The sequence below is a fragment of the Parasteatoda tepidariorum genome, chromosome 4 (genome assembly GCF_982258835.1).
Source record: "Parasteatoda tepidariorum strain Cologne lab strain chromosome 4, Ptep-v5.0, whole genome shotgun sequence".
NCBI lineage: Eukaryota > Metazoa > Arthropoda > Arachnida > Araneae > Theridiidae > Parasteatoda > Parasteatoda tepidariorum.
In genome coordinates, this window is record NC_141758.1 from 104,969,203 (window position 1) to 104,990,849 (window position 21,647).

The 21,647-nt window shown below is 29.0% G+C and overlaps 1 protein-coding gene across 1 annotated transcript in view; it reads right to left on the reverse strand.

Moving 5' to 3' along the window:
- The window catches only part of LOC107448921 (neuronal acetylcholine receptor subunit alpha-10), a 222,155-nt gene that overhangs the window by 15,748 nt on the left and 184,760 nt on the right, over positions 1-21,647 (reverse strand). The window contains exons 6-8 of the mRNA XM_016064298.4: positions 19,974-20,083; positions 10,787-10,970; positions 5,843-6,164 (exon numbers count right to left, since the gene is read on the reverse strand). Coding sequence (XP_015919784.1) covers positions 5,843-6,164; positions 10,787-10,970; positions 19,974-20,083 — 616 coding nt within the window. The remainder of the gene's footprint in view (positions 1-5,842; positions 6,165-10,786; positions 10,971-19,973; positions 20,084-21,647) is intronic.

Genomic DNA, 21,647 nt, shown 5'->3' on the forward strand with positions numbered 1-21,647 from the left:
ACTCTCAAAGTATGAAGTATTTTTAACCAAACAGGTAACGGTTACTTTTAATGAACTTGTTTAATATTTAAAAAGCTTGGTTGTGATGGCTTACTGATAAAAAATAATTATTTTAAAAAATCAGGAAAAATACTTTAAAATAAAAAAAAACTATTTTCTAATCTGCATCGGATCTGTGACTTAATCAAATGAGCAAATTCATAGCCTTTTAAATTTGAACTTAACACAGAAGACAAAGAAACTCCCACGTAACTCCCACATCTGAGTAAAAGAATTTTTGAATCAAACTTAACTGCATTTGCGATTTTGAATTTACAAAGAGAGAAAAACCACTTGAGGATCTGCTATTTGAGGATATTTTTCGTCGTCACTGTGTTTAAGGCAAACTAAGTGACGTTATCAGATTGATCAGCCATCACTGGGAATTGAACTTGGGTTGCTATATTGGGAGACAAGCGGTCTCCCGTATGAAATAAACAGCCTAAATAAATATAAATAAAAGTGAAATCGTTGATCATCGTATCACGAGTAAGATTTACAAGCTGATTCACTTATTCACCGATTCATTAATTTATCTATTTATTGATTCTCCCATTCACTTGCAAACGCATTCACTAATTTGTAAGTATATTATTTTATTTATTTCCTCTATTGACTAATTTGCTACTAAACTAATATTATATTTCATTTATTGGGCCATTGAATTGTTCGCTGATTCATTGATTCGCATTATGTATGCCTTCTTTTTTTCTTCATTTATGATGACGCACGTTTATATAAAAAAAAAATAGAAATGATGATATCTAATAAAGCAATATGGTGTTTTCCCTAACGAATCAAATCAACTACTATCAAATATCTAACAAACCTAATAAATATAACTATAAAACTATGAAAAGATTATTAATAACTAAACCACTTTTTTTCTGTCTTTTAAGGTATCACTTTTGTAAAAAAAAAATTGAATTTAAAAAAAAGTCTTTATTTGCCAAGTGAAAAATAAAATAGACCTGCCAAAAAGTTTTAAAAAAAAGCATGCCTTATTATGAAATCTTACTGTCTTTATAAGAGAGAAACTTAAATTGATTCACTGATTCATTGATTCGCATTTAGTACCACCTTCTTTTCTTAATTTTGATGACGCTCGTTTTTTTTTAAAAAAAATAGTAAAGATGATGGCTAATAAGCAATATCTTCTTTTTCCTAATGAATCTATAACTAAGGATGTAACTAACTTAATAAATATAATGAAAAGATTTTTAATAACTAAACTATTTTTTTCTCTATTATAATATTTTTTCTCTATTTTTAATAACTAAACTATTCTTATAAACTATTTCTATCACTTTTAAACAACATAAATTCATAAGAAAGGTCTTTATGTGCCAGATAAAAAATAAAATAAACCTGCTAAAAAGTAAAAAACGTGTTTTGTGATGAAATAATAGTGTACTAGGAGGCTCCACCCCCTTCTCGCTAACGCTCGCCAACCCCCGAGAATTGCTACGCAATCCTATGTGGTTCACGCCGTGAACCATGGCTCGCTGCGCTCGCTCGCCAATGAACACAATGTTCTAGCACAAAGACATAATATATTATCATCAAAGACATAGTATTTTATCATCAAAGACATAGTATTGTACTTATGTAGAAGAATTCTACCAATGTTCTTATTGGCTTTTAAAGAAGTATATTAGCTATTTAGATTGTACATGGTGAAAAAATCAAAACATTAGCTAAATAAGAAACATATTAGCAAAATAAATTATCAAATATTGCTTCACTAATATTTTGCATTTTAAAGAGTGAAAATTCAATGCATAAATAAACGCGAAATATAAAAAAATTCAATACAAACACTTAAACGTTTTTTAGACGTTAAGGTAGCTCCCAGTAGAAAAATATCAATTCAACAGCGACTTTTAAAGCATTCTCACTTCAATTAATTAATTCCTAATTGAATTTAAATTAAATATTGTCATGTTTTCAGTGCATGAATCTGAATTGAACAACCTGATAATGCTCACTCTAGTTATTGTTATCTGGTTGCTCACTACGTGCTCTTTCGCGCCGAATCCAATCAATTAAAAATGAAAACTGTTGCCAGCGCGAGAAAAGAAATATCATCGGTTTTATTGATACATACATACGTACGTATTAGCGTTTTATATAATATAGATTTTTAAGGGAAACTGCTACATAAATATGTACTTCCTTTACGCAGTTAACACACTATTCAGTCGTCCCTTCGGGTCTACAAAGCAAAGTGGTGTCTTTGTCTTTTTCTTTTTTTTATGAATGCTATATTTCAGTTTTTTTTAAAGAAAGTAATAAATAAAAAAGTAATAAACATAGGTTAACTTTCCTTGAGAGAAACAAAATAAAAATTCGTTTTGGACAAAACGGACAAAAAATTATAATAACATTTAAACAATAAAAAAAAGAAAACTTGAATACCAAATAAAGATTATGATAATAAAATCACATACAACTGGAAAAGGAAAAAAACAAATCCTAGAAATAAAAACTTAGATAACATTATTCGAACTACAATTAACAAAATTTATACGCAAAAGAAACTGAGTGAAAACTATTTTTAAAAAAAGATAATATTTTTCTAATAACAATTAACAGAATTTAATCGCTGTGTTCCAACTAATCTTTTAATGTCTTAATTAAAATAATGCATCAATAATTGCTGACAAAGAGACCTGCTAGTTTTAAGAAATTTGATTGCGTTTCCCAATTAAACTGTTAGAAAAAACTAAACATTCAGCTGGTTTAAACGTTAAAAACAAAAATAAAAACTTGTGATAAATAAATTTACCTTTTGGATAAATCTCTTAAATGAAGATCAAAGTACGGATAAATTAAGTAACGAACTCCAGATTCCGATAAACTGAAAAAAGATTCAATAATTATCCAGTTTCTAGTTTTTAATAAAATGCAATACCCGCTCTTGCCGAAATGAAATAGGAAAAATATTCAGCGCAGCGATTGAAAATCCGAGCTTTAAATGAGTCCCTTTTTTTTTTCAGTTCTCCAAATAAGAAACGGATAAAAAGAGACGTAAAAAATAATACTTTAAATTAAATTTACTGGGGTGGAAGTAAATAAAAAGAAAAAGTTAAAAGAAATAAGTATTTCTTTTTCATTTCTATTATTTTTCTTTTTTATTTTCTTTCTAAATTGCATTCTACGCACTGGAACAAAATTTCTCAAATTGCTTTATTCGTAATTTCTTCATTGTATCTGTATTAAGTTTAAATTGTTCTGCGATTTTTTTTCCTTCCCCCGTTTACTTTTCGTTATTTGACTGTTTGTTAAACAACCAAAGCTCTATTAAAGATAAATTAAATCATGAAGAAAAAAAAAACAGTACATCAATAATAAATACCAATAAAAGCTGCAGTTCAGCAATTAAATGTGTTTATTATTCTTACAATTGAAGTTAAATAAAACTAAAAAAATTTAATTTAAAAAAAAATCGTGCAACATTTTTCTTCAGAAATTAAAATATTTTTACCTAAACAACTAATTCAATGTAAAAACAACGAAAAAGTGTTTGAGTGAAAAATTTAACAAATTTGTGTATTGAAATTTCAATGTAAAAATCTCAAGTTTGTAGCAAATGATATCAATATTTTCTAAAAAATAAAAATACCGAAATGAAACATTTTTGAATGTTTTTACCTGAAAACCTATTCAACCGAAGTGCCTTAGTTTTCAGATATTTGTTGTTTAATTTTAAGGAATTTAAAGAAATTTTGGCCGTTTTAAAATTAAATAATAATAAACACTGATTACAAACATTCTCTTTAAGTTGTCTTTGAAGTTTTATAATCAGGGTTCCAGGAATATATCGAAATAAGCAAAAAAAGAAAATTACCTTTTAGAATTTAAAATTTATTCCTGAATTAAACACATGTGCTAAATTCCTGAAATTCCTGAATTAAACACATGCGTTAAATTTAAGGAACTGAAGAAAGTTTTTTCTGTTTTAAAATTAAATAATAATAGACACTGATTCAAATATAATTGCTAAAATTAACTTTGGAGTAAGTGAGTTTTATAATCAGGTGCAAATGTATTTTGACCAAGTAGTTATGAGATATATCAAAATAAACAAAAAAAAATCTCATTCAGGGTTTTAAATTTCTGACTGGTTTCCTAAATTATATGCATATATTTAAATTTATGGGACTGAAAATTGTTTTGTTCCAATAGTTTAGGCAAAACAGAAGTTTGTTTGTTAATTGACTTTTTAAACTTTTTACAAAATTTCCAAAATTTTTTCAAGTATAATTCCCTGTTAAAAATAATTTTCAACAGTTATTTATTATTTACAATTACTTTATTTAAAAAATTATTGCAAAAAGTGCATTTTTGTCATTTAAAATTGCATACTTTAAACCAAATAAACATTTGCATACTCGACAATTCAGATATTTTTCCGAATTAAGCGTTGTCAAATGTTCTTCATGTACGCATAAAAAATCAATTCAATTTGTATGAATCAATTTTAAAGAACACTAGCTTTTTATATACTATTCCATTAATGTAAGAAAAATTCCAGAAAAAAAGTGGATTCGAGTCGCAGCGACAGGAAAAATTACAGCCGCGCCACCATTATATAAGAATATAGGATAGAGAGCGTATATTCGATTAATCTGTTAGTGTGGGAGTATTTTGAAACTCCTGAAAGTCATGTTAAAGATGGACAGATTCAGAATTAAACAATGTGCCATTTCTTAGTGGCAGAAGGTGAATGCTTCTTTATTTACCCTGGCAGAGCACTGTACAAATGTAACGAGTAATAACTCTTCTATTATTTCATCATCAGCAATAATGGATTGAATGGAGATAGATCATAGTGTTTGCTTGCATTTGTCTTTGAAGATCCGCTAAAGGATGTGCAGAAACTTTTACAATATTTGTTTTCAGCCGTTCATGTTAGACTAGTGGTTGGAAATCAATGATCCGCGGCTCACCCAATGTTATTGAATAAGGAATATTGGGTGATCTGAATGATTTTTTTTTCAATTTATTTTCTGCTTTCTGAAATAATGCTGATTCTGAAATAAAAGAGATGTGACCCAACGGCAAAATTTTTATTTAAAAAAAAATAATGAGAAGTCATAAATTATAAAAACATTTGCCGTCAACTGTTCTGGACATCAGTTCTCGCCATTAACAGGCAAAATTGGATTGATGAAACCGCTAAAAAAAACATACTTCTTTATAGAAGCAGCTATCTTTAGTACGTAAAAGTACCTTAAATTCTCTCTTGAAACTCTTCTGGTGATCTATTATGTCCCCCCTTGTAACCTTGAATAGCTGTGTTGCAATTGTTGCAGTATTTCCTTCATATGTGAACGACCCCAATATTGTCCAATAGAAATGACGAATGAACAACTATGTGTCAAAAATTTCGAGGTGGAACTAATGCTACTTCTATAAGAAACTAATATAACTACATTTTATTGACTACGTGCTATAAACTTTCTACGGTACGAAACTACTATAACTAGGCCTAAATATAATGCTATGTCCTATGACCGAATCGTACTCTTTATAATCTTATCATGAAGGCTTTTTAATATATTACACATAAAACTAAAGGAAAAAAACACTTTATGGTAAAGCTCGTTCGGTAGTTTGCATTAAACATACATCGATGTATGTCATTTTAACATGAACTAGGATCAAACACTTAAAACTCTTTAAGAAACAAATATGTCTTAATTTTATTTATTATCAAAATTTTATTTTCACGCACATCTGAAGAAAAAAACATTAATTAAGGTCACCATTAATAATAAACACCATTCAAACAATGTACCTAGGAGTGGTAGTTGTGGTGCAGGAGCCTTAGGACCTCCTCCGGTCGCCACAGAAATGAGAAGTAAAGAGAGAAAGCAGCCCATTGCTAATGTGACTCTTTCAGCTGATGAAGCAGGTACAAGGAAGGTAAGAGCAGCTAACCCTGTTATCAGGAAACATGGCAATACTTGGCGAAGCAGATGAGGTCCGGGACGTCGCCTCAAGACCAGAGAGAATGCCAAGGCTTTCCCGCTTCCAGGACTGACTAGCACATCTTCGAGATAAAACTCGGGATTTGGATGATAGTTTGAGAGATCCGTTGGTTCGGCAGTGAGTGTGACCTGGGATTACATAAAAAAAGCTTTTTGTAACAAAACAAGTATCGTTTTAATAACGAATTTCAATAGTGGTTATACTGACTAATTGGCAACAATGAGATCGTGTTTTTATTAATATACATAGTTAATCATATGGGCCAATGAGCGATGAAATTTTGGGAAAATGACTGAATTGGTAATTGCAAAAAAATGAGCTTCAGTGCAAAATTCGTTTAAGACTTTTGCTGCTGATCTCACGTAAGAACGTGGTTTTGCTACGCTAGTGATTATCAGGCGCTAGTGTGAGATCAACAACGAACGAAAGTGTGAAAGGTTTTTTTTTTTTAGGGAACAAAGCCCAAGTCGAAATACACAGCTAATCATAACCTTTAACATGGGCTAAAAATAAGAAAACCTTTACAGTTAGAATTGCCTACGTCTCATTATCATAACATTTGACTAGCTCATTTTTCGTATTATACACATAATGTATTTTAAATCCAAATATATATATATATATATATATATATATATATATATATATATATATATATATATATATATATATATATATATATATATATATATATATATATGGTGATTCTAAAAAAATGGGAAAAATTTTAGGAAGTGATAGTACACACCCAAACATACAATTTTTATCAAAGAATGCATGGTCGAAAACAAAACGCAAAGGTGCTGGCGCATTTGGAAAGTTTTTTCATGCAAACGAGAAGGCGCCATTCCTATTGCGAGTTACTGCGCTACGTTATTTGTCGCCAAGCTTTCGGCCGCTGCAGGGAAAGTTCGCCTATCTTTTCTTCGCCATTGTACCAGCATAGCCGCTGCCGGCCACTGTTTTGAACACTTATTGTAATCACATGCCATTAAATTTGCTTTTATAACTTAACTTCATCGTTCTTTGTGTGTTTTTGCCTCATGATAACATAACGAACATAAACTTTGATGCCTTCTAGCGGTTTTGGGTTTTGTTTTCGACCATGCATTCTTTGATAAAAATTGTTAGTCTGGGTGTGTACTATCACTTCCTGAAATTTTTCCCATCTTTTTAGAATCACCGTGTATATATTGCCCTCTAACATGTCAGTTAGCCATACCACTTTCTACTTTGTAGGTTCCTGAGAAATTCTAGATGTTGTATCCTTACGGTTCCTTTTATGGTTTCAATAAACTGTGATTTATGAACGCGGTTCATTTCGTTTAATTTGTTAATCCAATGGAATATTTTTTTCTAATACATAAAGAATTTGCATTTTACAGAATACAGTCCAAGTTTTTGGCCTGTTGGAATGAAATATTTTGAGCGGTGAGGAGAGTAATGAATTGAGGTACTAATAAGCATTGTCACATTTTATCATCATTCAGGTTAAATTTATTTGTATTCTTCGTTTACCCCTATGCGGCAACCAATTAAAAAGACTTCAAGAGACGGGTTGAAATCCTCGAGACCCAAAAATTACCCTTCTTTCATCAAAAAGGGCAACGACAAAGGTTCTCATAAAAGCAATTCACGCTGGAGTGAATTTACTCACAAAGCAATGATGCCCCCAGAAGCCAAACGGCACAAAAATCACGCCAACAAAAGAAAAAGAAGACAGCTCTTTTCCAAGAAAACCCCCTCGAGTGAAACAACGAGGAATTAAATGCAATCGTAGTCAAAAGAATGCGAGATAAAGCACTCTGCCGATCTAAGAGACAGTGGCGTACCTGTCTACATAGCTTTGGGGGGTGACGCATTGCTCTAAGGGTTTTGGCAAGCTTCCTAAATCCGCTTGCAAAACTTTCCGGAAACTATATTCCTCTTAAAAAGGTGGCACGTTTGCGCCAACTGGAGAAACAGGAAAAGATGACGGAAGAGGGACTTCAGAAATTAATGCGGTATGCTCTCCTGACGTGCCTCCTTTTGCAAGAAAATGAATCATCTGCGCCCCTGTGACCGTGACAAGTTTGGGAGAAATGGGGAATTTTTACTCTACATACCGCAGTCAGAAGTGGGAGAGAATTTTGTCGAAGTCGCCAAGGAGAACTGAAGTATGAAAAAAAAAATTTTAAATGAGTGCCTTCTGAGTTTATTTAGAATATTTGGCGGTAGAGATAAGAAATGGGCCTCGTCAAAAGTTAGAAAAAGAGTGCTGCAAGAAAATTCTTACTGGGTAATAGGGATAGCTTTTATTTTCAAGGCTAGGTATGTTTTTTTGAATGAAAAATATAGTTCTCTTTTTTTCGTGTATGTTAGCACTAGAATTACAGTAACAAGAAACCACAAATCATAAATATTTTAAAATTGTGTAAACCTAATCACTTTGTAACTCCATAATCTAATACTTATAAATAAAGTTTGAATAGGATTGTCATGTACTAATTACAAGGGTAATAAATTATGCAATTTAAAGAAACGGTTGAAGGCATCTAAATAAAACTGCACCTACTGTTTCAGATTAATTTCTGGGCATTGGCAAGAATTTTGAATAAAGATTATATATTTCATAATCCAAGAAATAGTCATAAAGATCATTCGTTTATATCTTGCTAAAACTGAAATCAGCGTTCTTCGGGTTGCTAAAACTAAAGTTAGAGTTCTTTGGATTGCTAAATCTGAAGTCAGCGTTCTTTGGGTAGCTAAAACTAAAGTTAGTATTCCTTGGATTGCTAAAACTAAAGCTAGTGTTCTTTGGAGTGCTAAAACTGAAACCAGAGTTCTTCGGGTTGCTAAAACTAAAGTTAGTGTTCTTTGGAATGCTAAAGCTGAAGTCAGCTTTCTTTGGGTAGCTAAAACTGAATTAGTGTTGTTTGGATTACTAAAACTGAAGTAAACTCTTTGAGCCGTTAAAATTGAAGTCGTGGTCTTTTGGATGCTGGAATTAAAGCCGTAGTGCTATTTGGTAACTAAAATTGAAGTCATTGTGCTTTTTGGTCACTTTCCCCATCTCTCTCTCTTTTTGTTGCTGAAATTTACTTGAACTCTATTGTTTAGTGAACACTATAAAATTAAAATCCTTATCACTTTTTACGCTGCTTATTAACACACAAACTTAGCTTTAATTGAAAAGAGGTAGACAAGTATTAAGAAGTGAGTGATGATTCTATCGTAAATATCAATGATATTTTACGTAAGTGACGATTCTATCAAAAAAAAATTTATCGACTAAAAAAGAAGTGAGAAATTATGCAACAGAATAAATTGCAAACAGATTAAAGTTTTAAGATTGTTGTATGTTTGAAGATCAGCATCTGCAAACATACAACAAACAAAAATTTACAATACAAAAATTTGCAAACAGATTGATTGCAAACAAACCGTTCGTACACGAATCGAAACCAAGTAAAATAAAACACATTTTGGAAAAAAAGGAAAGATATATATGATAAATTTATTTTATCATCATCGTAGAACTTGTGTCAACAATTGCACTCCCTGTTTATTTGTTTGAATGGAAGATTTCTGAAATCTGCATGTTAAAGACAAAATAAGCAAATAGTTAAAATATGGTGACTTTATTTACTCTATAATAGGGGATAGTTTGAACTACCAATTAAAATTCAATATTTGTCTTACGTAAGATGATGATACCAATATTATTTACTAACAAAAATAATCCTATAATTTCGTTCAATGAATTAAGAGGTTTTTCGAACAGATTAATAGGTCAATTAAAAAATAAAGCATTTTGAAAATTAAACACAATATATTTATTTTGTGAAGGAATGTTTATAAAATTTCTAATAAATCTTTTAAATTATGACTTTAGAAATTGTAGTTCTTGTTACCATACATTTATTAAAAAATTCAAAATTGAAAATTTAATTTTACCAAATAATTGAAATTTATGCTACGCACTAAAGTATCATGATAAAATTACTACATTTTACCATCTTTACCATGCTTTATCCCACATTATAAAACCATAATTTGTTTTTAATTGCACCAAAGCCATTACCAAGGCGATTTGATAAAAATTACTGAGCTTTTTTGTGTTCTCAGAGAGCCAGAAACATTGTGATTTCTAACATATTCTTGCAGTTTTCACATTACTTTCTTTTCATTGTGTGAAATCGATAATAAATCATTCTTTTAAGGGCCCTTTTTTTTAATTATCCTAAAAACGGAGAAAAATTAATGTGTGATGACTTTCCTTGAAAATTAATTGCTATATAAAAAGAAAGCAATGTATTATTGTAATATGATAACATCAAAACCACTTGTGATTAAAAATATGATAGGACTATTATGAAATATTAAAAGATATGATTAACGTGTTAAAACGTATCATGATGTAGAAAAATGTATCATACTACAACAAAATGTATCGTACTAAATAAAAACGTATCATACTATATCAAACTTCAAAATTATTCCATAAAATCATTAGCTAAGTGTTACTATTATAATGTTATGTTGATAAATTTATAATATTAAAGTGTTCCCTTTTTAGGTTAAATTAGGCTCATTATATGGCATTTAATATTCCACAGTATTGTTGCTTTTTTATGTGCTTGATACAATGCTTACGATTGGTTTAAACAAACTTTAAGAGCATCCACGCTCTTTAAAGCGCTCCTTCAAAGAGTTAGCAGAGAAAAGCGCAGTCGAAAACACTCAGCTTGCTGCAAGTGAAAATCGTTACCTGTTGAGTGTCGTACGACCATGAAGTGAAGTTTAGATGGCAGAGATGAAAATCGAATGGAAAGAATCGAAGATCCAGTGCGCATGTGCTCTTCAGTAGTATCTGAGTCGTCCAAGAGATGTCGCCACTTGAGCGAAGAACAGCGTGGTCTCTTTCTAAATTCCATGGTGTTGAGGGATCGGCGCTGTGGAGATAAAGAGAAAAGGAATATTTATTTCTTCTTTTTTAGTTCGAAGGTTGCGGAATCTAATCAATCGGAATACGTTATTTATAAGGGAGACCGATTTGTTTTCAGCCAGGTTTTCTTCTTTCGCATTAGAAAGAAAATCTATTCAAAAGCAGAATTGTTCGATTGTCAAACCTTTAAAGAACCATGATTATATTTCTGCTAAAAGCATTTTGTAAAAAGAACTGCAAAAACATTGTTTATGTATCCTTGCATGCTTAAATAACATTATAATTTTTTGGATAACTTACCTAGTGATCTAGTAAAAAGTAAATTTTGCGTACACTGTAAAAAAATCTGTTAAATTTACTGAAAAATATAACTTCAGTTAGTGTGCCTGTATAAAACCGTTTATTTCACAGAAAAAATCTGTTATTTAAAAACGGATATTTGTTTTTTAAACAGATAAGTTCAGTTATTTTTATAAAAAAAAACTGTTATTTTAACAATAATAACTGTATAAAATAACTAAGTTATTGTGGTTGGTGCGAGCCAACAGCAGAGTTTGTAAGACCAGTCAAAGCCGGGATGTGATCTCCAGTCCATTCATTAGTCTGGCACTCCGTCCCCTGAGTTTCAGTTTGGTCATGAATAAAAGTTTTAAACTGTCCTTATCTAAAATGTTTTAATTATTGAAGTCCAAGTTAAGTGTAAAAACTTTTAAGCTATCGTGGTCCACCCTTATAAAATTGTCTGACATTTTAACTTAATGAAAAATTATATCTAATTTCAATTAACAATTAATCAATTTAACAATTAAGTCGAATCACAATTTTATTTATACGATGTTCAACACAGTGAAATAATTGCTGAAAAGTAAAAGCAAATATAGAAAATAATTGTAAAATCGATTTAAAAAAAAAAGATTAAGTTATCTTACGGTAAGAAAAATTTATGGTAAAAACTAGAATTTGAACAGACAGTTTTACTCCGTTTGTGATCATGGTGAAAAACTGAAAAAAACTGTTTTGTGTAAAACAGCTTTGAAATGTCAGATGTACAAAAAAAAAAGAAAAAAAATCCGAAACTTTCAGCAGAGAGCAGATAAAAGCAGAAAAAAATTTTATTGATTAAAAACAAACAAAAAAAATTTTATTGATTAAAAACAAACAAAAAAAAATTATTATCTTTAAACAAATTTTTTCTATAAAAATATGTTTATATATTTATTTTTTTTTGTTGTAGAATTTACAGTATCTCTGCATAACACTAATACTTGATACTTCATTTATGAAATAAAACAAATGTCAAATTTATTAAAATAATGCAATTAAAATAAAATCCCCAAAAAAGTGTTTCGTTAAGTGTATTTTGTAAATTAATACGCTTCTTATAACTATAACTATTCATATTACAACATATCAAGGAATTATTTTGTTTTGTTGATGCATTAGGTATTTAAAATACTTTATGTTCAAAATTCAGTTTTAATTGATAAATTCATTTGTAATAATGTTTTATTTTAGTTAACTAATCTAAATTTATTTCCCCCATTTATGCTTCTAGACAAGCATTGAAAAACTTTTGATGTATAAGAAAAATTCGAATATATTTTATGACTAACGAAAACGAATTTGCATTTTTTGCAAATTCAACGCAATGCAAACAAATTTACTCGAATTTTTGCAATAAAATTTTTAAATGGTATTTTTCGTTTGGATAAGGTTATAGATAATTTAAATATGACTTTTTTGTTGTAGTTTTAGGACAGATTCAAATATATTCGATAAGATATTGAGAAACTATAAATTAATGTAGTTACAAAACACTGACTGCGTAACCTTGTATGGTCAAAAAATTTATTGTATTGAACTTTAACGTTAAAGAAATTAAAAATATTAATCACATTGAAAAAATTTATTCCTGCAGAAACTGTTTAATATCATTAAAACAAAACCACTACATTTTAATTTTCTAATTTTAAATAATTTTCAAACTATTTTACCACTCGATTCAAAAAATGTGTCATAATTTAAAATGTCAAACTATTTAGCTACAATTTTTCACCACTCGATTGATTTTGAATCACTTTACATTTTTTTCCCTATTTATGTGTCACAAAATTCTTTGAATTCATTATCGAATAACTTATTATGATAAATTAAATAAAGAAAAAATGACTTTTTTTTATTTACATATTTTAAAATAAAAAATTGACAGTATTCACTATTTCAAGTTTCAGATATGTTTCTAAAATGAAAGTTAATTCAAACAGATATATGCAGAGGTGTTAGTTTGCCCCCGAAAAATACCCTCCGATTAGAAAACCCTGAAAAAAAGAGTGAGGTTACTGCAGAGAAGAAACGGCTACTTATTTTTCAAAAAAGGACCCAAATATATATTTAAACTTTCTTTTTTTATGTTAGTGATAGAAATTATTCTCGAATAATTATTCTCGAGTGACAAAACTTTCTTACAACAAGTTATTAAATGCAAATAATATTTAAATTTTAGTGATTTTAAACTCGCTTGAAAATCATATTTCAGTCGTCATAAAAAGTTTTGCTTCAATTTATTTCTCAAATGTCAATTTAATATAAAAATTTTATTCCGGTGTAAAATGAACAATAAGATTTAAAGATTTAGCGTCCGAAGTTGGCTAGACCTTCGCTCTTTTGGTCTAGATCAGGGGTCCCCAACCCTATGCCCGCGGGCACCATGGCGCCCGTCGATCGATCTAGGTGCGCCCGCTGCTTGTGCCCAACGATAAAATATTTCAGTTTTCCATTTTCCCAATAAATGCTATGCAAATACATATTGAGGTACGCTGGTTCAGTAATGGCAAAGTACTTGATAGATTTCTACATTTAATTGGAGAAATAAAAAATTATCTTGCAGCCAAAAATCAAACATTTTTGGAACTGAGAGATCCTCTTTAGCTAGCAGATTTGTCTTTCATAATGGCCATAATGGAAAAAAACTAAATAATTTAAACTTGGAGCTGCAGGAAAAAGACAAACATAAAGCAAAAATGATAAAGGCTATAAACTCGTTCAGAGTTAAGCTAGTTTTGTGGATATCACATTTGAAAATGAAGTCTCTTGTGCATTTTCCAAACATGAAAAAAATGTTAGGTGACAGTGAAATTGACTTATTAACATTTGTCATCAACCTCCAATTGTTTAAAGATCAATTTAAAAAGCTCTTTCAACAATTTAATATCATCGAGCCTTTGATAACTTTTTTGTTAATCCTTTTAGCAACCAAATAAGCGTTACCGTAATAGCAACATACATTTCATAATTTCTTCAAGTAAAGCGAGAAGAATCGAAGATAGAAATTGTGGATCTTCAGAATGACATTATCATCAAAACTATTATATCCCATGAGAAATTCTGGAATATAATTGAAGGAATAAATTCCATTCTTAAAAATAGCATTATATTCTCCCAATTATCTAGCGCTGGCCAGCGAAATGCCATGCCTAACACCACATTGACTGTATTTTATAAATAATTTTTATATTTCATATGTTTTGAAAGCAATTTAGTAATTATTCATTTTACACAAGAAAATTAATACTAATTATATTCATATGTTAAATAAATTTTAAAAATTAAATTTTTTGTGCACTATATGTAGTGTGTAATATTACCTATGTCTACCAACTATAAATTTATCTTGAAAAAATAAATGGTGCCCGCCATTCGACCAATATTCTGGTATTTGCTCTTAGGTACAAAAAGGTTGGGGACTACTGGTCTAGATGCACGCGCTAGTAGCTTATCTCCCATCCCGGCCTCTACATAACACTGGTCCAAACATAGTCTTAAGAATAAAGATCACGAGTTTAAAAATATATATTATAATAAATGCCACTTCAGGGGATAATCCATTATTATCGATGTCATGTCAGGAGATTAAAAGAAATGGTCTGCAACCACTGTGTTCGAATTCTCCTTACTCAGATCATACCGACATGCTCTCTAAGTCGGGATCAATAGTGTCCAATTTTTCCCAGAACAATATTTCATGAAAGGGGTGGAGAGAGCAGGAGAGCCACGAGCGTCAGGTTAAAAAGAGCATATGACTTCATACAAAATATGATCCTAAACTACAAATTTATAACAGTTCCGAGTTCTAATGTTATATCGAGTTATATCGAAAAAAAATAAACGAAACACCATGTATGACCTTGATCTAATGATAGGGTTTTTACATACTGGGACTTAATCTCAATGGTTTTCAGACTTAATCTCAATGTCCCGCTAAAAATGGATTTTACGGTAAAAATCACCACCACCCTGAGTGTCGGTACTTCTAGCGTAATTTTATCCATAATTTTTTACCGTGTAGACACTTTTTTTGAAGTTGTTTTTTTTATCGATGTAGGACACCTTACCTACTCTAACCCCAATAGTTTAAAAAAAAATTACGTTGCGACCTTAAAGATGCTAATTAGAGAGAGATATTTTAAGTGACAAAATCAGACACAAAAACATTATTTTTTCTGAACAAATTTTTTATCAACGTATGGATTTTACTGTAAAAAGTATCACCAACCTGACTGACGGTACTTTTTACGTTATTTTATAAAAAAAATTTTTACCGTGCAGACATTTTTTTGAAGTTTTTTTTTTTTATCGATGTAGGACATCTTACCCCAATAGTTTAAAAAAAGTTACGTTACGACCTTAAAGATGCTAATTAGAGAGAGATATTTTAAGTGACAAAATCAGACACAAAAACATTATTTTTTCCGAACAAATTTTACATCAACGTCTGGATTTTACTGTAAAAAGTATCACCAAACTGACTGTCGGTACTTTTTACGTTATTTTATAAATAAATTTTTACCGTGCAGACATTTTTTTGAAGATGTTTTTTTATCGATGTAGGACACCTTACCTACTCTAACCCCAATAGTTTTAAAAAAATTACGTTACGACCTTGAAGATGCTAATTAGAGAGAGATATTTTAAGTGACAAAATCAGACACAAAAACATCATTTTTTCTGATCAAATTTCTTATCAAGGAATGGATTTTACTGTAAAAAGTACCACCAACCTGACTGACTTTTTACGTTATTTTCGCCACATTTTTTCATCACTTGATTGATTTTGAATCACTTATAACTTATTTAAAAATTTAATATGATGTGTAATGTATATTCCATTCTCCAAGATTGTTTATAAACACTATAGAGTTAGCAAAGCTAAGAAAAAAGAATTTAGTGCTTACACAGAATGAAATTCTAAATCCAAATATGGCCTCAAATACCGGCAATTTGGGTGCATCATTCGTTAAATCTATTTTACCGTAAAATCTATTTTTATCGTAAAATATTATTTCGTAAGTTTTAAAGAAATATTTATTCAATTTATGATTCAGTGATTTTAAAGTCATTATTACTTTAAAAATATCCGGGGCTTTTCTGTAAGATGTTCCGGTAAAAATGGATTTTACGGTAAAAAGTACCTCTACCCTGAGTGTCGGTAATTTTTACGTAATTTGATCCATAATTTTTTACTGTGTAGACACTTTTTTAAGGTTATATCTTACCGAAGTTTGACAACTTATCTACTCTAACCCTTATAATTTAAGAAAAATTTCGTTCCGATGAGTTAATATAATGTTAAGTAAAAATTTTAAGAAATTCGAAACTAAACAGTTTAGAATTAATTCAATCTCTCAAGGTACTCGGATAAATTACAGTCAAAGTTGTGATTTTTGAATATTATTTTGCTTATTAATATGAATTTCAAAATGCCATTCTGATTTGTCTAATAATTGAGACAATGCAAGTTTGTGTTTGTTTTGTGACATTTTATGTTAGATACTTTCCCGAAAACTAGCTATTTGAATCGTAGTGATAAGGAAACTTTCATTTTCTCAATGCTCCAATTTAATTTATTTGCAATCTTCTTAAAATTCTCAATTTTAATTTTGAACGCCGTTAAAATCTGTCAGACGGAAAACTTTTGCTCACGATAATTAGTTTGGAATTGAAAATTCAGCATGAACGCATAGATGATTTGGCAGTTGTAAAGTTTTACCCAGTTTACAAACATAATCACAATTCTGTATTAAATTTTACTCTAATTTATTGCAACAATTTGCTTTTTGGAAAGACTGTAGTGAATGATTGTATTTGTAACAGAAATAAATGAAGGTTGAATTCTTTCTAAGGGAATACTCCGGTGATAAATACTCCAACTCTTATAAAATATTCCAAACAAATGTAAAGAACAACATGTAAAATATGTGAATATTTTTTGCGTGATAATTGTTCCTTATTCTAAATAACTTTTATATAGTAATCATAGTTCCTTATCCTAAATATCTTTTATACAATAATCATAGTTCCTTATACTAAATATATTGTTTATGAAATTATCATAGATCCTTAGCCTTAATATCTTTTATACCTGTAATCATAGGTCCTTATTCTAAATATCTTTTATAAAATTATTATAGATCCTTACCTTTAATATCTTTTGTATAATAATCATAGTTCCTTATCCTTAATATATTTTATGTAATAATCATAGTTCTTTATCCTAAATATCTTTTATAAAATAATCATAGTTCCTTATCCTAAATATCTTTTGTATAATAATCATGATTTCTTATCCTAAATACCTTTTATATAATAATCACAGTTACTTATCCTAAATATCTTTTATATAATAATCATATTTCCTTATATCCTAAATATTTTTCTTAAAATAATCACAGTCCTTTATCCTAAATATTTTTTATAAAATAATCATAAATCCTTATCCTAAATATCTTTTGCGTAATAATCACAGTTACTTATCCTAAATATCTTTTATATAATAATATTTCCTTATATCCTAAATATCTTTCTTAAAATAATCACAGTCCTTTATCCTAAATATTTTTTATAAAATAATCATAAATCCTTATCCTAAATATATTTTGCATAATAATCATAGTTATTTATCCTAAATGTCTTTTGTATTATAATCATAGTAGAATAATTATAGGTCATCTACAGTAAGTATTATAATGATAATTATCCTTTAAATATTTTTTTAAAATTATTTCGCGTAACCTTAAAGCTAATAATCTTGCACGGAGAAAAGAAATCTGGTAAAATTACAGCATTGAATGGTAAAAACGTTTCTCGTACCAAAAAAATTCTGATAAATGAAACCAAAACATATGGTATTTAAAACATTCATTTGGTGATTTTTCAGTTTATACTGTTTTGTTATGGTTTATCAGAAATTCTGGTTTCCAAAATTAAGAAAACTTTTCCAATTATAAAAAGTTCCTGAGTTTAATGTGTTTGTTTTATTCGTAAGATATTACGTTTTTGTTTCATATCATGGAGAATACACTGTGAAAAATTCCGTATCAAATAATGGTGTAAAATACCGACACTTTGAGTCCATCATCCGTAAAATACATTTTAACGTAAATTTTATTTTTACCACAAAATATTACACCGTAATTTTCACAGTAATATTTATCTAATTAGAGTGATTCAGTAATTTTACGATAATTATTGCTATAAAAATTACGATATGTCAGAATTTTTGCTCCGTAACGTGTTCTGGTAGAAATGAGTTTTACGGTAATGCCTGTATTTTTTACAATAATCTGATTCGGAATTTTTAAGAGAGTAGTAAGAGAATATAATAGAAAGAGAGAGAATGTTTTGAAATATGGTGGATAAATGAAACATAACACTCTTTATTTTTATAATTTAAGAAAAATTATATTTATGCATAAAAAGAACTTGAGTTTAATGTGTTTATTTTATTTACAGCAATTTCGTCTTAAAATGTATTTTAGAAAAATAGAAATATTTTATGAAAGATTGCTTCGTTTATTTTTATGTTGGAAGTAAAATTACAGAACTTTAAACTCAATAAATTGGACCTCAGTAATTGAGATAAATTTTCTTCTGTCAACGTAATTGTATAACATAAATTGCTCGAATATCATATAAAATCAATAACTAACAAGCTCAAAAACTTACAAATGAACTGATATTATAAACTTAAACTAAAAAAGAAAACGAAGTCTTTTAATAAAGGCAGGAAGATTCAGTTTCTGATTAACTGGAAAACGACCTGTACTAATTGGATTAAAGTATTAGTATCCGAATTGGGAAATATGAATTCAATAAATTGATAGACAAGATTCAAATACGAATGTCAATGTACTAGATATTTTGTTTTACATTAATGGGATTTTCGTAAATTTTTCTTTTTAGTTTAAAAACATTTCTTTTTCAAAATATTTCATTTCAAAATATATTACTTATTTATTGGTTTTGTATGTATTAACAAATATTATGTTATTAATTTTACTTTTAAACAGGAATAAGCTTCTTTTAAGTTAGGTTTTAACTTTTAAAATATATCATTAAAATAATTACTTTCACCAAAATTGAGATAAACAATTTATTGCAACCAATTATTTATATAAATGTAATTACTTGAAACTAACTAAAACCATTCGCTTGGAATAGTATTTCAAATTAAACTGCTTCTTATCAGCAAAACTAAATGCATAAATAATTTCAAAATCTGCTATAAATAAAAAAAAACTCTTCAGTGGGTCTTGGATTTTTTTAAATGCAAATTTTAAAAAAAATAAAATAGAAAAAAATTAATTGCATTTTTTTTCACTCAAAATATCTGGAATATTATTTTAAAAAAGCTCATGTATGAAAAAAAAATCCCTGCAATCATCTAAGCATTAAAAAGTTAAAGGAACGATTTAGAAAATAGTTTGTTGCGAAACTGAATAATTATGTTATTAAGGACTATTATTTTATTATTATTATTTTATCATTTTTATTTTATCATTATTAATTCATTATTATTAATTTATCAATATTAATTTAAACAGGAAAAATGGTATAATTTTTTTTCTTTTTAAATGAATGAAAAAAAGAAATAATGTGTGTAATTTTGAAGTTCGAGAGTGATTCACGTGACCGGAAGTGACGGAGTTGTGATAAGAAGCTGAGTCGTACCTACTTGTTACGCAAAATGATATCCGGTCGCCAGATTTGTGATGCAGGGATACGAACCGTTGTCACTCCTCCAAAATCGGACGAATTCCACCTAAGGTGAACATCATTCCATTTCTAAAAACATATAAAGAATATTTATCATTCAATTCATCTATCTATTGTCAGTACATGAAAAACCTTGATTATTTGAATTAATTGGGATTGAATTATTTGGATTATCGAGTCAACATTGTTTTTTCATCTTCAGAGAAAAGGATTAAAGTAATTTTTAAAACACTAGTGCTTTGCATAATTTTAATTCTAGTTTTAACACGATGTTTATGAAAGAAAAAGGTCAATTCTTTATAATAATTCCCTAAAAAAAATTTAAAAAAAACATTATATATTGAGGAGTTTAAACAGAATAATATTGAAATTGAAAAAAAAAAGAACTTCATTAAAGAACTAATATTTGTCACTTACACAAAATAATATATTCTCTGAAATAATGTTATAAATATTTTTTGAAAGCATACTGAGTTTAGAAAGTATATTATTAAACTTATTATATATTATCTATGTTATTATATTATTATAAAAGTTTTATGTGCACATAAAAATGTTAGACTTCGGAATTGACTTTGGTTAACAGAGCAATTCGGAAAATCGAAGGTCTACTATAGTAACTTAATTCACAAAGTTGATGTTATTATCAAATTTGAATTTTTACACGCAGAATGATGCCTTAATAATGTAATTACTTTTAAATAATTAATTTTTTACTGTAATTGCAAAGCATTTTTCTAAACATATTACGGATTTCTAAACTGTGGCTCCCAAACCAAAGTTGTGCTGCCTTTCTTCTCAGAAAATGAAAACCAAATAATTTTTTTTTTAAAAACTTCGAACACTTTCCGTGGAACATTTTGTGAAATTTTTTTATTTAGTTTACCAGACCAGCTATTATTATACAGGGTGTCTATAAAAGAACTCCGGGGTTTTAAAAATTCATATCTCACTAACTATAAAAGATAGCAAAATTTAGTCGATTTCTCTGAAAAGAGTAGCTCAAAAAGTTTTACTCATACTAATTGGGACTTCAGTTTACGTGTGCGTGAGGCATTGAACGTTTGGCTCGGCAACAGGTGGATCGGAAGGGAGGGACCTATTCCATGGCCTCCAAGGAGCCCTGATCTGACTCCGTTGGATTTTTTCTTCTGGGGGCATATCAAGAATCTTGTGCATGCAGAGAAAATTCGTGATGTTCAACATCTCAGGGAACGAATTGTGTGGCAACCGTCCCCCCAGACATGCTCGCCAGGACATGGGAAGAGGTAGAGCACCGTTCAGACGTCTGCCGTGCCACTAACCCCATATAGAACTTTACTAAGTGTTAAAAAAAAACTTGAAAATGTAAGCTTTTCAGTCATGTATAAAACATGTATGTATGTTTTTTATTTCATTAAAATATTTTGCCTCAAAACCCCGGAGTTCTTTTATAGACACCCTGTGATGTTTATCAATATAATATTATTAAGCAGAATATCAGTCCTATTTTTATCTGTTAATAATTTATGTAATTATACAGTAAATTAAGCCTATTTTCATTGCGTTTATTGATTTTGTTGCTTAGTTTATTAATCCTGTTATTATATAAGTCTTTAATCTTCTAATCATTTATGTTATCTATTATATTATT